Below are 12,379 nucleotides of genomic sequence, written 5' to 3'. Positions count from 1 at the left end.
CCATCCCACATCAGATATCTGGCCACAAAGCGCCATGTGGAACCCTCACTTCTCTAATCCCGTCCCCTTCCTTCCTTTCTTCACTTCCTTCTGTCTCCGGCAAGGGTGAGTGTCTCAGCCTTGCTCTGTCAGTTCAAGTTTTTCAATCTTGGATTTTCTCCAGGATGTCTTGTACCTCTCATTTCAACTGTAGATCAGCACGTTTCCTCTCTAGGTTACTGAGCGCCATCCAGAAAAACATATATCATGGATGTTGACGCTGTAAGCGGGACACAGTCTCCAATCTGTCTAACCTCCAAAGTTGGCTAGGAAAGTTTTCTTGTTCGACCTTAGCGTATGTGCTATTTCACATTGTTTTCTGTGTCTTCGTGGTAGCAACACCCAGCCCTACACCCATTCCTCTCTTTCAATCAGTGTTCTAGTAAAGACTGGCGGAGCGCTTGCTGGGATTCACGTAGACGCTGGGATTCACTTAGGCACCACAGTGGGGGCTGGGATTTAGAGCTGAATACGGAGGCTCCTAGTGTCATTGAGCTATGTTGTGTATCACAGTTGCTTGACCACTTTATGTCCCCATGGATGAGGGGTGTCTCCCATCAGCTAGCTCTCTGTGGGTAGTGAGGGAACACCGCTTGGGGAAAGCTGCCCATGCGGAAAGCTCACATGCCTTACAGTGAGGATAGATGCTGGGATAGAGAGAAAGATTAAGGGTTAAAATGGCAGAATTTAGAGCACTAATAAAGATGAATAAGAGGGCTTGTCACAGGGTGTATAATAGTCAAACTAAACAGATAAGTAGGACAAGGATCAGCTGGGCGGGGATGGTACGTGCCTTTAATCCCAGAACTCAGGAGGCAGAGGCAGGAGGATCTCTGCGAGTTCGAGGCTACCCTGGTCTACAAAATGAGTTCCAGGACAGCCAGAGTTACACAGAGAAACCCTGTCTCAAAAAACAAAACAAAAAAGAAATGTGGGCACGGGCACTGCGGGTACGTTTTCCGGTTCCCCTGGACCGGGGCCGAGGCTTCGCTTCCAAAGCGGGTCCACAGGGAAAGGTCCAGGAGGTGAGGCAGGGGACCCACAGCCCACGCCTTGCCTCACAGGGCGCCGGCCGCGTGCCTGCTGCCAAAATCGAGCATCTGGAGCGTCTGGCGCTGGTGGACTTCGGCAGCCGCGAGGCGGTGGCCCGGCTGGAGAAAGCCATTGCCTTCGCTGACCAGCTGCACGCCTTGGACACCGACGGAGTGGAGCCCCTGGAGTCCTTACTAGAAGACAGATGTGTCTACTTGAGATCTGACAATGTAGCAGAAGGCAACTGTACTGAAGAACTACTACGAAATTCCCATCACGTTGTGGAGGAGTATTTTGTGCCCCTCCCAGGTAATGTTTCTTTGCCAGACATGGTAAACAAGACCCCTTCTCCTACAGCAGAGTAGCTATTCCGGGAAAGGGGAGCCCTATCAAGATGGTGGACTCCCAAGGGTGGTCATTTGCTACTGTGAATTCTAGTGTAAACTGGACATTTATGGTTTCTTGCTAACTGTCCTGACAACAAAACTGGGAAACACCCAGCTAATAGAACACCACAAGCCTGCTTCCAAGGAAATGGATCAAGTACTCATAGGCCTGTTCTGTATGAAAAACATCCTCTATCTCCTAAAAAACTATCAAAATGTAAAAAAAGACAAAGCAAAACAAAAAAGAAGTACAAGGATCTGGGCTAGTCCATATTCCTCCCACATACCTTACTTCACTCTGAAGCCTTTGATGGACATATGTAAGGCACAATTGGCCTTTTGTATATTCTTCTTCTAATACAACTAATTGTTAACAGACTAAATTGATAAGTAAAGACATCTTAATAAAAAGCTTCCACCTAGGAGACTGCTCCTTAGACAAGGTGCTACACATGAAGTAACCAAGAAAGACTACAGCCACATCTCTTGAAGATTGGGTAGAGTAAACTCTCTATCACGATAAAGCTACAGGCTGAGCCTGTAAATGTGCAATTACCAGCAATTGAGTTAACTGCAAGGTCAGAGGGTAGTAACAAATGACTGACAGATAGCAACTCAGCCAAAGCTTGAGTTGGAGATGAACAGAGAAGCTTCAAATATCCCTAACTAGGTGGGTAGTGTGTGAGCAACACACGACCATCATCCTGGTTGGGTCAAGAAGGATATACATGGTTTGTACTCTTCATAGGCTTGACCTATGATATCACAGAATTAACCAGTTGTAACAGAGATTACTTCAGCTGTCCAGTGTCTGCCATTACTCTATAACAGTCCCAGATGGGACTGGAGAGATGGCTCAGTGGTGAAGAGCAAATTGCTACTCTTCCAGAGGACACAAGTTTGATTCCAAGAAGGACCCCATGTTTGATGGCTCATAACCTTTTGTAACTCCAGCTCTGAGATCCTACACCCTTTTCTGTCTTCCACTGGCATGGCACACAAATGACATACACAAAAACATATACACACTAATATTTCTTTCTTTTTAAAAAATATTTATTTTTCTTTTATGTTCATTGGTGTTTTGCCAGCATGTATGTCTGTTTGAGGGTGTCAGATTTTGGCGTTACAGACATATATGTGGGTTCTGGGAATTGAACCAGGGTTCTCTGGGACAGCAGTCACTGCTCTTAACTGCTGAGCCATCTCTCCAGCCCCTAAATAATATTTCTTTAAAAGAAAAAAAAAAAAAAGCCCTGGACAAAGGAAAGTCAATGGCCTTTCCCCCTTGGATGGCCCTCCCAATTTGGGGGGGGGTTCTCTCTTTTCTTCAATTTCTTTCTTTCCCTCCCTCCCTCTTTCTTTCTGAGACAGGCAGATGGGAACAATGAGGTCCACTTTGTGCAGGCTGGAGTGGACCAGAGGAGACTGGGTCTAAATAGAGACACAGGAAAACCAGTCAGCCCGGAATTCACTGCATTCAGCTCCTTGAGGGTGGTCAGTGCTCATTACGAAGTTGCTCAGCAAACAACTGTTCACGAAATAAAACTTAGCTGGGTGGTGGTGGTGGTGGCACATGCCTTAGTCCCAGCACTCGGGAGGCAGAGACAGATGGATCTCTGTGAGTTTGAGGCCAGCCTGGTCTACTGAGCAAGTTCCAGGACAGGCTCCAAAGCTACAGAGAAACCCTGTCTCAAAAAACAAAAAGCAAAACAGAATGAAAATGGCCTTGTGTTTTATTACCTTTGGCTCTTGAAAGTTAGGGATCAAACAACCCTTTTATGGGGGGTCACTTAAGACTACCAGAAAACACAGATATTTACATTACGATTCATAATGGTAGCAAAATTACAGTTATTCAGTAGCAACAAAAATAATTTTATGGCTGGGGATCACCACAGCATGAGGAACTGTATTAAAGGGTCACAGCATTAGGAGGGTTGAGAACCACTAATTTAGAGGGTCAGTTAGAGTCTGTGACTATCATGGTAGGGAGTGTGGCAGCAGGTATGTCCAACAAGATGAAATCTCATGTCTAGATCCTAGAGCACAAAGGCAGAGAGCTAACTGAAAATGGCCTAGGTTTTTGAAACTTCAAAACCTATCCCCCAGTGACACACCTCCTCTAACAAGTCCACACCTTCTAATCCTTTGCACAGTTTCACCACTAAGGATCAAATATTCAAACACATGAGGCTGTGGTGGCCAATCTCATTCAAACCACAACAATTACCATTTAACTATCCTTGAACCCAAGTGCCAGCAATCTGTTCAGAAAGCCCTCATTACAAATTCATTGTCTCCCACTTCTCCGTTCCTTTGTTCCTTCCGACCCTGCAATTCTTTTCTTGAGGGGAGGTAGGGTTTCTAGGGAGTTGGAGAAAGTCTAAGAATGAAGTCCTCCTCTGGCACTGAGCCTGATGTGCTGTAGATACTCAGTAAAGATCTATGGAGTGAGTGACATGGACTCATGATTATTTAAACTGAGCTCGAGGCACAACCCTTTAACCACAGCACTCAGAGGCAGAGGCAGGCAGATCTCTGTGAGTTTGAGGCCAGCCAGGGCTACATAGCCAGACTGTCTCAAAAAACAAACAACAAAACCCAACCAGTCAAACAAAACTAACAGATTGTTATTTTAAAAATATTTATTTTGTGAGCACATTTGTATGTATATACACATCCACACCCACTCACAACTGTGTCACAGCACTATGTGGAGATCAGATGAACAACTTTCAGGAGTGAGTTCTTTCCCTCTGCGTGGATCTTGAAGATCAAAATCAGGTGTCAAGCCTGGGGGCCTTTACCCATTGAGCCGTCTAGACTGTCTTTCTTCCCTTACATTGTGGTTTAAGATTTTAATAACTGTAAGGCAGAGGATTTGTTGGTCAAGAAGTTCTGATCACCCTGACCAGGACCCTCAGAAGCCAGGACAAGGTAAATGTTCCTTTTTCTTCCTTTGGCATTAGGCAAAAAGGCCAGCTCCCTGGAGCACAGCCAAAGCTCCTAACACACCCACTGCCAGGGATAAATGCACTGGGGCTGCCACTACACCAGAGTCTGACTCCCCGGAGTGGGGTTCAGGATCTAAAAAGGGGTTTCCTTCAAGCGACAGTTTATCCACCTTGGGCAGTTCCTCTGGCCTAGGTTTCCTATCCAGCTGGTTGTAACTGAGATCAAGCACCTCGAGTTTGGTTGGAAGTCCCTGGGGTACCTGCCGTAGTCCAGCGAAAGACAGATTGAGCGAGTTTAGCTTGCTAGGCCAGTCACACCCGGGAGTGCCTGCAGTATCCCGCAGTGAATTGTGACTAAGGTCCAGGCCTTCCAGCTGCACACTTGCTGCGGCCAGTGCAGAGCACACACCGCTGGGTGTCTCCATCCCTGCGTTGCGCAGTGCTAAAACTTGGAGAGTCGGAAACTTGCTGGGACACAGAGCCGAGATCAGTCCTCTCTCTCCCAATTCAGGGTTGTTAGACAGGTCTAAGGTGACTAGGGCCGGGAAGACTCGGACCTGTTCGCAGGAAAAGTTGAGTGAGTGTGCCTGAGCAATACGCAATATCTTGAGTCCAGGCTTTAGCCACTGCTGCAGTTCTGCTAGCCAGGCATCCCCTGTCGCCCACGACACGTTGCTAAGGCTCAAGGTGTTGAGATCCGGTCCGGTGGCTTCCAGAAGCGGCGGCAGCGTGGTGCCGGTTACCTCGAGGTTTTCAAGAGTTAGTTCCTTGAGGCCGGAATACCCGAGCATACGCAGGACCCCGAATAGCATCGGAGCAGGAACCCGCGCGTCCCCCACTCTAAGCCGCTGCCAGGGCAGGGACCTGACCACATCTATGAAGTGTCGCAGGTCTGCTTCGGTGTCCACACGCTTTAGAAAGTGTTCCAGGCTGCGGCCGCCGCCGTAGAATTCCACGTCCTGCGCCCCGGTACACAGAAAAGCGTTGGACCAATCAGGCTGCGGATCTGAGAAGTTGCAGGAGCAGCGGACACCCTGCTCATCCAGCTCGCAGGGCTCCGGCGTGGCAGGAGAGGCATGTGTCAGCGTCAGTAACACCAGCAACAAGGCAAGCACAGGCTCCTAAGAAGACAGCAGTGATCAGGGAGACTCCAGCCAGTCCCTGGAGTTCCTCCGATGGGCCCGGTTCCACCCCAAGACCGTCTGACTCACCATGGTCGATAGACTCTGAGAGTTTCTACGGCCCACTTGTACGCGGTGTTCTCTGGCTTCCACGTACCACAGGCTTGTTGCCCTCTTTGGCAGCCCCTGTGAGTTTATGTAATCGTGGGATATCACCCTGATCCCTCCTCTGTGAACTCTAATCACTTCACCACTTCTCTTCCTCCTAACAGCCCTCCCTACTCACTTCTAGTAAATATTGCAATGAAGTATTTTACAGGGAGGTACCAAAAACAGGAAGAATTCTTCATGGCCTTAGGGCACTCTGTGCCAGAAGGATGACCTAAGCGCCTTAAGCTTGTCTGGTACATACAGGAAAAGGATGAACCACAACGGTACCTTAATAGTATTCTGCCGCCCAATCCCAGAGATTCAGCCCCGCTTTCCCCTAGTCTGTTTGTAACAATTTCCCACCATCTAAATCCAAGTCCTTGATTTTCTTCATGGGCTTGACTGGTCATTGTGGAAAGTTTGTGAACTTATCTATGGATTCCAGAGGGAAAATAAAGTTCAAGGTTGAGAGTTAGCATGAAGAACAACCCACCCTTCCTTCTCTCCATCTTTTTTTTTTTTTTTTTTTTTTTTTTTTTTTTGAGACAGGGTTTCTCTGTATAGCTTTGGAGCCTATTCTGGTACTCACTCTGGATACCAGGATGGCCTCGAACTCACAGAGACCCGCCTGTCTCTGCCTCCCGAGTGCTGACATCATTAAAGGCGTGAGCCACCAACGTCCGGCCCTTCTCTCCATCTTATTCCCTTGTTTAACAATTAATTTCCCTCCCACTCTCTCTTTCTTTCTTCCCATGTTCTTTCTCTCTAGTAGCCCAATCCGGCCTGGAACTCATTGTGTAGCTCAGGCCAGCCTTGAACTCATGATTTCCCCCCTGACTCTGCTCTCAGCTTGTTTAACTTTTTTTTTTTTTTTTTTGAGACAGGGTTTCTCTGTGTTGCCGTGGCTGTTCTGGAACTCACTCTGCCCATCTCTGCCTCCTAATTGCTGGGGTTAAATGTGTGTGCCACCATTGCCCAGCTAATAATTTTTTAAAATAGGTAGTTAGGCTAATAGGGCATTCCTTTAATCCCTACAGTCAGGAGGCAGAGATAGGTGGATCTCTGTGAATTCAAGCCCATCCTGGCCTACAAAGAGAGTTCTAGGACAGCTAGAACTTTGTTTTAAAAATAGAACAAAGTAAAATATGGTTATTGGTAGATATATTGGCCAAATAACATTGTCATGTACAACATCCCCTAAATTGAGAAGCAAGGTTTATTATTAGTATTATTTTACAATTACTATTTTGAGATGGTTTCACTATATCCTGGCTGGTCTAGAACTCACTATGTAGACCAAACTGGAACTCACACAGATCCATCTGCCTCTGCCTCCTGGGATTAAAACCATGTGTCACCACAGCCAGCTACAGCAAGATGTTTTCTAAAGCAGTTTTCCCTGTAGGACACCCCAGATGTCCTCACTTTTTTATCGTCTTGACCAAGAAATTCAGAGTGCCTTGATAGTCTGTCTTAACTACATGCCAGTTATTTTCTGAACCTAAGCCAGGGCCTTGGACAATCCTGGGCATTAACCAAGGTATTTAGGTTGTTAAAACACTGAAGGAGGAGCTGGAGTGATGGCTCAGAGGTTAAGAGCACTGGCTGCCCTTCCAGAAGTCCTGAGTTCAATTCCCAGCACCCACATGGTGGCTCACAATCATCTATAGTAGGATCTGATGGTCTCTTCTGGAATAAAGTTGATACAACACTCTATACATAAAAACAAACAAACAAACAAACAAACACTGAAGGAGACCAGCTGGAGCCCTTAAGCCTCCAACCCTCATATAAACATTCTGTGACATGGACATATGTAGGAGGAACAACTCTCTCTCACTGTCCATTTTGGGGATGCTGCAGCTCTGTTGTGGTAGGTAAGTTCTTCAATAAATGCTTTAGATGGATCATCCTAGTATTTAGTGCTTTTTCCTTTGGATACCCATTGACCCCATCTCTAAAGATTTGGAGGCACTCCCTGTGAGAGGAAAAGAAACAAGTGTCCTATAGGTGGAAGTCTCTAGCCACGTTGAGGAAGGCATAGCAGTGTGAGTGAATTTGACTAGCAGTGAAGTTGGGAGCAGTTTGAAGATTGCCCCTTTGGTCTGAGCTGAGGTAGAGGTAAGAGCTAGTGGCTGACTTGCTTTGCTTCTCTGATTTTCAGTTTGAAGCTTGAACCCCAATATCTGTCTATGGGTATTTTATTTTTCATGCTACACTGAATCATGCCCCAAATCCAGACCAGGCCACTGACATCCCTTACAATCTCCACTAAGCATAGCTGATTACACACATAACGAAGACCTAGGCATGGAATCCTAACTCTACTGTTGAGGTTATGAGATTTGGGAAAGTTTCTTGACCTCAGATGTTTGGGCTTCTCTCTCTCTCTCTCTCTCTCTCTCTCTCTCTCTCTCTCTCTCTCTCTCTGTGTGTGTGTGTGTGTGTGTGTGTGTGTGTGTGTGTACATGTGTGTGCATATGGAGACCAGAGGTTTATGTTCAATTTGTCTTCTGTTGCTTTCCATTTTATTTGTCTAAAACAAGGTCTCTCACTGAATATGAAACTCATCATTTTGGCTAGATTGGCTGGCCCTTGGATTCTCCGTGCCTTGATCTCAGGGTTGCCTTGCTTACAGGTGTTCCACTTGTCTGGATAACTCCAGTGATGAAGATGAGGATCCAAACTCAGGTCTATAGCCAGTCTTTCTTTGAACTTCCAGCTCCTGAATAATGGCCCAGAGACTTTTTTTTTTTAAAATTAATTATGAAAACTTGGCCTTAGCTTAGACTTGTTTCCAACTATGTCTTTTTTTGTTTGTTTGTTTTGGTTTTTGAGACAGGGTTTCTCTGTGTAGCTTTGGAGCCTATCCTGGCACTCACTCTGGAGACCAGGTTGGCCTTGAACCCACAGAGATCCGCCTGCCTCTGCCTCCCAAGTGCTGGGATTAAAAGCGTGAGCCACCAACGCCCAGCTAGCTCTTATAACTTAAATTAACCCATTTATATTAACCTACATTCTGCTATGTAGCTTATTACCTCTCCTCAGTACTAGACGTCTGACTTCCTCTATGTCTGGCTGGTGAATCTCCTCTCCTCTGATTCTTTTTCACGAGTTCCTATCTCTCCCTGGAAGTCCTGCCTATCTTCTCCTGCCTAGCTACTGGTCATTCAGCTCTTTATTAAACCAATCAGAAGGTGCCTTAGGAGGTGATTCATGACAGAGACATATCTTCTTCACACAACGAACAAAAGATTATCCCAATACAGGTCCTCCAAGCCAACTCTTTAACCAGGTCCTAGTTTAAAAGCCAAGATGGTGGCAGTACAGGGCATGGGGCTGATTCTTGCAGAGTTACCAGTGTTGTCAGACAGATGGATGTAGAAGACAGTTTGGGCAGAGATAGCTGTCTGAATGGACACTTCAGGCAGGACATGGCTTTGCCATAGAGCTCATCTCATCTTCTCAACCAGGAGTTAGATGTGAATTTAAGAGGCTGTCTTGGGGTCAACAAGTGGTAGAGTGCTTGCCATAAAAGCCGCACATCTGAGTTCAGTCACTTGAAACGACATAAAGGTTTAGGGAGAGAACCAATCACATGAACATGGTCTCTTACTTTCTCTACATATATGCAATGGCATGCACATGCCTTCTTCCCACCAGTGTGAAGGAAGAGGAGAAGAAACGGCCACTGCCACTGATGGAAGCTTGTTGCAAGAGGAAGGGGTCAAGACTCCAGCTCCATCACCACAGGGAGGTACATAATAGGTGCTCAGTAAATAGCTGTCCAGGGGCTGGAAGGATATTGGGCTTGGGGAGATGGTGGTATGGGATGCTAAGTATCTACAGACATTTAACTGACTGTTTTGTAGATTAGAGATTGCAGACTTCATTGGCTGACTACAAGGGGTAGAAAAATATCCAGGAGAAGGAAGTTGATGTGTAAAACAATTTGTGGAGAGATTTGTGGAGTTGTTGTGTAAAACAATTTGTGCTAAAAGCGTTTGCTCTCACTATGGATTGGGTTCACCACCCCTACATGGCAGCTCAAAACCACCTGCAACTCCAGGTCCAGGGGATTCAGCATCCTCTTCTGTTCTCTGTGGGCAATAGACATAGGTGTAGGGTACATACATATACACACATGGCCAAAACAGTCATACATATAAAATAAAAATCTATCCTTTTTAAAAAAGAACAATTCCCTTTATTTATTTGTATTGCTACTGATGTTATGGTCATGAAAAGGAGATTTATTGGTGTGACCACATTGGGAAAAGGAACTGAGACACAATGACCACCCCCACCCCCAACATACACTTCCTGTCTATCTTCAGGATCCTGAAGTGAGGTTGAAGTTTATGTAGAGGGTCAAGTCTATACATGTCTAAGCAGTCCCCCAGTCATGTGAACTTGCCTATCATCATCTGGGCACTCTCCCCAGCAAGTGGTCCAACAAGTCTTCAGCACTATGTGAAACTGATTTTCCTGGAAGACCAAGTCCTCCTCTGACCAGTACCAGACATTACTTATCCTTTTTCTTTTCACAGCACAACATTCCTGGAACTTTTTTTCTGGATGGCAAGTTCCTTTTTTTACCTGGCATGAGGAGAGAAGCCATGGGTTTGGCTTTAGGTTTTCTTTCCCCAGCATGAGATATCTGGGACAATTCCATTTTATTGGAGTCCTCTATTTCAAGAGTCTGAAAGCCAAACTAAGAGACACAACATCTCTTCAAAAGACCTTCAGTATTGCCAAAGTGTCAAAGTTTGCCTAAGTTAAGTGGCAGCTTCCTAAAACTTAGAGGCACCAAGGAAAATTCCCATGTCTTCAGAATGCTAATTCTCTTGGAACTGGGAAGGGAGAATGGGAAGAAAACATCAACTGATTTCACTGTGACTGAGTGACAGCTGTGAAAGGAAGAACACAAGGAAGCAAGTGACTTCATGACAGACAGGTTTAATGTGAGAAAACCTGAGGAAGAGAGGCCTCTAAAGGGGGAAAACCAGACAGTTTGCTGACCACTTATAGACTAGGGAGAAAGTTGGAGAAGGGATTGGAGAATGGGAGTGTTCTATTGCTGCGATAAAACACCATGACCCAAAAGCAACTTGGGAAGGAAAGATTTTATTTCATCTTACACTTCCAGGTGACAACAGTCCGTCACTGAGAGAAATCAGGGCAGGAAGTCAAGGCAGGAACTGAAGTAGAGGCTATGGAGGAGTACTACTTACTGGCTTGCTCTGCATGACTTGCTCAGCCTGCTTTCCTACAGAACCTGGGACTATCAGCCTGGGGTGGCCCATCCACAATGGGCTGGGCCCTCCCCCATCAATCACTAATTAAGAAAATGCCCTACATGCTTGCCCACTGCTTGATCTTATGGAGACATTTTCTCGGTTGAGGTTCCTTTCTCTCAGATGACTCTATCTCTTGTCAAGTTTACATCAAACTATCCAGCACAGCAACTTATAATAGAAGAAATAGTTGATTTGGGACTTATAGTTCCAGAGCAGTAAGAACCCATCGATATCATGGTGGAGGAGCATGCATGATGGAGAAGTGGGCAGGCATGGTGGCAGGGAACCAGAGAGTTTGCATCTCAAGCTGCCAATACTGAGCAGAGAGAGCAAAGTAGAACTGTTGCAAAGCCTGCCTGCAGTGACATGTTTCCTCTAGCAAGTCCATACTTCCTAAACTTACTTAAACAGCACCAAGTGGGGACTAAGTATTTAAATGCACAAGACTATGGGGACATCTCTTTTAAACCACCATACATACCATGGTTAACAGTTATGATGCCATATGTAAGAGGGGCAATAGTCTAATGGTCTGGAATATGTGGCATTGGAACTGACATTAAGGGTTTATTGAGAGTCTTGCTATGTAGTCCAGGCTGGCTTCAGACTCATGCAACACCTTCATCAGCCCCCTGAGTGTTAGAAACTGTGTATGGCTTGGAGTTGGGACCTTGAGGTTGATGTTTGGGAAAGTGCAGGCAACAGGCAGAGTTCTAGGCAGAGGGAATGACTTGTGCCTCAGTCCAGAGGATGGAGAAAACACCACTAATTCAAGAGAAAAATTGAAGGTCCTTGGGATGGGTAAGGTGAAGTGCCCTTCAATCCAGACCAGAAGAGACTTAGAATCACACCACATATTACCTAATCGGTTATAATTTGGATTTGGAGTTGTGAGGAACTTTCAATTTACTCAGTACCTTTCCTGTATCTTAAAAAAAAAAAAAATCAGGACAGTCGTGGTGCACGCCTTTAATCCCAGCACTCGGGAGGCAGAGGCAAACAGATCTCTGTGAGTTTGAGGCCAGCTTGCTCTACAGAGTGAGTTCCAGGACAACTGGAGCTATATACAGAGAAACCCTGCCTTGAAACCTGCCTCTCCCCCTCAAAAAGAAGGGACATGAGGTAATTATAATCTCATTCATAAAATGGGAATAATGCTCCTTGTGAATCATCCAGGCGAGCATTGGTGTTGTTTTTTGGTTGGTTTTGGTTCTTTTTTTCCTTTCTTTTTCCTTTTTCTTTTCTTTTCTTTTTTTCTTTGAGACAGGGTTTTTCTGTGTAGCCCTGCTTGTCCTGGAACTAGATCGATCTGTAGACCAGACTGACTGGCCTCAAACTCACAGAGATCTACCTGCCTCTGATTCCCATGTGCTGGGATTAAAGGTGTATGCTAC

At 45.8% G+C, this 12,379-nt stretch overlaps 2 protein-coding genes across 2 annotated transcripts; one reads left to right on the top strand and one right to left on the bottom strand.

Annotated features, from left to right (window-relative positions):
- The first annotated feature begins 968 nt into the window (after positions 1–968).
- LOC100754157 (glutamyl-tRNA(Gln) amidotransferase subunit C, mitochondrial-like) lies at positions 969–1,436 on the top strand. Its single transcript, XM_035439052.1, has one exon. It carries the CDS (start codon positions 969–971, stop codon positions 1,434–1,436), a length of 468 nt encoding a protein of 155 aa, XP_035294943.1.
- Positions 1,437–4,163: 2,727 nt separating this feature from the next.
- Positions 4,164–5,628, bottom strand: Cd14 (CD14 molecule). Its single transcript, XM_035438738.1, has 2 exons — positions 5,614–5,628; positions 4,164–5,535 (listed from the first exon to the last, which is right to left on the bottom strand). The coding sequence occupies exons 1-2, from the start codon at positions 5,626–5,628 to the stop codon at positions 4,426–4,428; spliced, it is 1,125 nt and encodes a 374-aa protein (XP_035294629.1). The 3' UTR covers positions 4,164–4,425.
- Positions 5,629–12,379: the final 6,751 nt, after the last annotated feature.

Source organism: Cricetulus griseus, chromosome 2 (genome assembly GCF_003668045.3).
Source record: "Cricetulus griseus strain 17A/GY chromosome 2, alternate assembly CriGri-PICRH-1.0, whole genome shotgun sequence".
Taxonomy (NCBI): Eukaryota; Metazoa; Chordata; class Mammalia; order Rodentia; family Cricetidae; genus Cricetulus; species Cricetulus griseus.
Note: the sequence above shows the minus strand (reverse complement) of the source record. Positions and strands in the feature narration are given on the sequence as shown.